The 4,275-nt window shown below is 38.9% G+C and overlaps 1 protein-coding gene across 1 annotated transcript; it reads left to right on the top strand.

Annotated features, from left to right (window-relative positions):
• The first annotated feature begins 219 nt into the window (after positions 1–219).
• Positions 220–1,915, top strand: LOC109212693. The gene is made up of 5 exons (XM_019376362.1): positions 220–368; positions 547–609; positions 758–887; positions 993–1,214; positions 1,409–1,915. Exons 1-5 carry the CDS (start codon positions 220–222, stop codon positions 1,913–1,915), a joined length of 1,071 nt encoding a protein of 356 aa, XP_019231907.1.
• The last annotated feature ends 2,360 nt before the right edge of the window (positions 1,916–4,275 follow it).

Genomic DNA, 4,275 nt, shown 5'->3' with positions numbered 1-4,275 from the left:
AAATTTTGCTGTGATTTCATTAGAATTGGTCATGATACAATAGAGTGTTGGGAAAAGACAAAGCAAGTAAATGAAGAGGAATTTAAGGAGCAACCAAGAAGAAGAAGAAGGAACAAGAAAAAGAAGCAGATCACTCAACAATGGGTGCAGAATATACATGTTTCTTCAACTTCAAATGAGGCAGAATCATCTGGAACTCAGAAAGAAGAGTAGGTGAGAATGCCCACTACAGAAAGAGTACAGGCCACTACCAATCAAGTTCCTACAGAAGATCCAAACATGGCACTCAGCAAGATAGGAGTAAGTCAAGGAAAACAGACAACCATTGTTAGAGGCAATACAGTTGTTGCAACTACCTCTAGCAATAGGTTTGCAATCTTACAAAATCAACTCTCAGACCAGGAGCCAAGGGATGCTGGGCCAACCAGCTCTTCCCACCAATGAACATTTGTACTTGGAATATAAGAGGGCTTAACAATCCCTTTAAATAGAAAGAGCTAAGAATATTTCTGAATAAGTACAAAATAGATGTAATTGGATGTGTAGAAACAAGAGTAAAGGAGAGGAAAGTTGGGATACAGAAGGTGGCCAGGGGCTGGAATGTTTGATGTAATTATAAAGACCACCCAAATGGTAGAATCTAGCTAATGTGGAGAAACAATGTAAACATCTAGATCATTGAGACTACAGATCAATATATACATTGTGAGGTGCAGAAGGATAGTTTCAGATCACTTCTAATAGTGGTGTATGCCAGAAATGATGTAACTCTCAGGCATCAGCTATGGAATCAACTTGCACAAGTAGGAACTAATGTACAGGATGCTTGGTTATTAAGTGGGGACTTCAACAATGTGCTAACTTCAGAAGACAGAATAGGAGCACCAGTCACTCAATCAGAGACATAAGGCTTCCAAAATTTAGTTGATGTGCTGTAATTGACTCCACTAAAAAGTGTTGGATGGTTTTTTACATGGTGCAACAAACAACAGGAAGATAAAAGGGTGTATAGCAATATAGATTGGGCAATGGGCAACTATGTGTGGCTGCAACAATATAGCCACATAGAAGCTGAATTCATGGATCCAGGAGTGTCAGATCACTCCCCAATCCTCATACACACCAGTCAACATAAGAAAGGACTGCACCCTAAACCTTTGAAGCTTTACAAAAATGTCATGGAACATCCAGAGTTCACGAACATAGTGCAAGAAGTATGGCAGCAAGGAACTCAAGAAGAACCCATGAACAAAATCTGAAAGAAATTGAAGGCACTCAAAAATGGACTTAAGGACCTGAACAAATATAGGTCCTCCTATCAGCAGAGACTTGATCAGGATAGACAGAAACTAGAGGTAGTACAGGGGAACTTAAGAATTCTCCTCTAGATCAGAGCTTGTTCAATCAGGAAAAAGAAATCTTGACAGAATTGGAAAAATGGAGTCATATAGAAGAACAAGTATTACAGCAGAAGTTAAGGGCCACTTGGATTGAATGTGGAGACTCAAATACCAAATACTTCCATGCTCAATGGAAAATTAGGACAAGCAAAAACCACATTGCATCCATCTATAATGCAAATGGTATTAAGCTAACTGATCCAATCCAAATAGAAGAGGAGTTTATATCTTTCTTCACAAATCTTATGGGAGAAAGTGGAGAAACTCATAGATGTTCAGATGCTGCAGTGGTTAAACAAGGGAGATGCCTGGACCAACAACAGAAGGAGGTACTAGTTAAAAATATAACAAATGAGGAAATCCTAGCTGCTATGAAAGATATGCCTCATGACAAAGCCCCGTGGGTAGATGGTTTTTCAATTAAGTTCTTCACAACACAATGGACTATAGTTGGCCTGAAGTATGTGCTGCAGTCAAGGAATTCTTTGAAACGGGCAAAATGCATAGAGGCATGAATTGTACAGCAGTCACTGTTATTCCAAAAGTGCATAATCCCAGCCAAGTAAAAGAATTCAGACCCATAGCTTGTTGCACCACTCTATAAAAGATAATAACCAAAGTACTCACCAACAGAATAAAAAGTGTAATAGGAGACCTCATTGGGGAGTCACAATCAGCCTTTATTGAAGGAAGAAGCATTGCAGACAAAATTTTATTTACTCATGAGTTATTCAAAGGATATAACATGAAAGGGATCTCCCCAAGGTGTGTTTTAAAAGTTGACCTCAGGAAAGCATATGATACTTTAGATTGGAGTTTCCTTGAAAGAATGCTACTAGAGCTTGGTTTTCCTTATAAATTTGTCAGTTGGATAATGGAATGCATCACCACAGTGACTTACTCCTTCAATATGAATGGAGGACTGACAAAACCATTTCAAGGAAGAAGAGGCATTCGACAAGGTGACCTTATGTCCCCTTATTTGTTTGTCATAGCCATGGAGTATCTGCAAAGGGAACTTGCACAACTGGCAAAGAACATGAACTTCAAATTCCATCCCAGATGTAACAAACTGGGAGTAATGCACATTTGTTTTGTTGATGACCTACTAATATTCTGTAAAGCTGACATTACATCTATCAGACTACTGCAACAGACATTTCTCAAGTTCTCAAGCTCATCTGGCCTCCAGGAAAATGCAGAAAAAAGTTCCATCTACCTAGCAGGTATCTCTGACAACACAAAACAAGACATTATGCAAGAATTGGGGTACACTGAAGGTACTATGCCATTTAGGTACCTAGGTGTACCACTAGCATCCAAGAAACTGTCTGTTATCCAATGTTGGCCATTAGTAGAGCAGATTACACAGAAGATCAATTGTTGGACAGCAAAATTGCTTTCATATGCTGGTAGGCTCCAATTAAATAAATCAGTCGTGTTTGGGGTACAATCATACTGGGCTCAAATCTTTCTGTTGCCTAAGAAGATATTGAAGATGATTGAAGCCATGTGTAGATCATTTCTTATGGTCTGGCACAGCTACTATCACCAAGAAAGCACTAGTTTCTTGGGACAGAGTATGTTGGCCACAAGCTGCGGGTGGACTAAATGTAATTAACATGTACTACTAGAACAAAGCAGCAATTGCAAAACACCTGTGGGCAATTACAATGAAGAAGGACAGCTTATGAATCCGATGGGTTCACACCTTCTACATAAGAAACATGTTAGTGGAGAGTAGTCCAATACCCAAGAATGTTGCTTGGGTGGTCAGAAAGATAATGGAGACAAGGAACCTTGTTCTTGAAGTACAGGGGATTCATGGGGATCTGGTCAACAGACTTGTCCAAATACAAAAAGGGAGGGAAGTTCAGTATAAGCAAGTTATACCACATGCAGTTTGCTCAACTACAAAAAGTACCTTGGAAGAGTATCACTATGCAACCTCATCTACACCCTAGGTATAAATGCATACTATGGCTGGCAGTACAGAGAAGATTAGCAACAGTAGACAGACTCGTCAAATTTGGAGTTCAAGTGTCCTGGAATTGTGTATTCTGTAAGCAATCTGATGAACTATTTGAACACCTATTTTTTGACTGTCCAATAGTAAGAGAAATATGGACTAGGCTACTCAAATGGCTAGGCCATTCTAGACCTATTCAGGCTTGGCAAGAGGAGGTCCAATGGATCAACAAAGGTGCAAAAAAGAAATCTGGTCACTGGGCAATTGTTACATGTGTATTTGGTATGTTGGTATACACAATTTGGAGGGAAAGGAATGTGATTAGATTTTAAGGGGGAGTACTCAAAGAGAACAGTATCTGCAGAGAGATTGTATTGCATATACATACCAGAGGGAGGACAATCAAGAGCTGGCAAGGAGCATTGCAACAATTAGACTATTTTCCACTAGGCTCTTTGACTTGACATATATAGAATGCCTCTATTGTTTCCTATTCTAGGTAAAGCTTTCAGCTGATGTAAATAGCAACACAGTAGAGATGTCATTAGAGCATCAACTTAGTGTAGTTAGAAGACAGAGACATAGATGGTCGGCATCTATCTGATTTGTAAAGCTATTTTTTTTAATGAATAGAAAGTCACTATTTACCAACAAAAAAAAGAATATATTGGGGCGTAAGCCCTAACATTCCAGGCGTTTACCTAGGCATAAGTCCCAATGTCCTAGGCGTTCATTTGGGGCATAAAGCCCAAAAACTTTTTCAAATTTGAGTCAGAATTGCTTTATCCCAATTTCATAATATTCATTCTTTGTTATTTACCATTGAGAAATAAATACACTTTTGACCTTTATCTGCAAAGTGCAAACTACAACGTAAAAAGAAGTTTTCTCTCCACGTTGGTTCGA

Source organism: Nicotiana attenuata, unplaced genomic scaffold (genome assembly GCF_001879085.1).
Source record: "Nicotiana attenuata strain UT unplaced genomic scaffold, NIATTr2, whole genome shotgun sequence".
NCBI lineage: Eukaryota > Viridiplantae > Streptophyta > Magnoliopsida > Solanales > Solanaceae > Nicotiana > Nicotiana attenuata.
The sequence above is the reverse complement of the archived record's forward strand: the minus strand, read 5'-3'. Positions and strand labels throughout refer to the sequence as shown.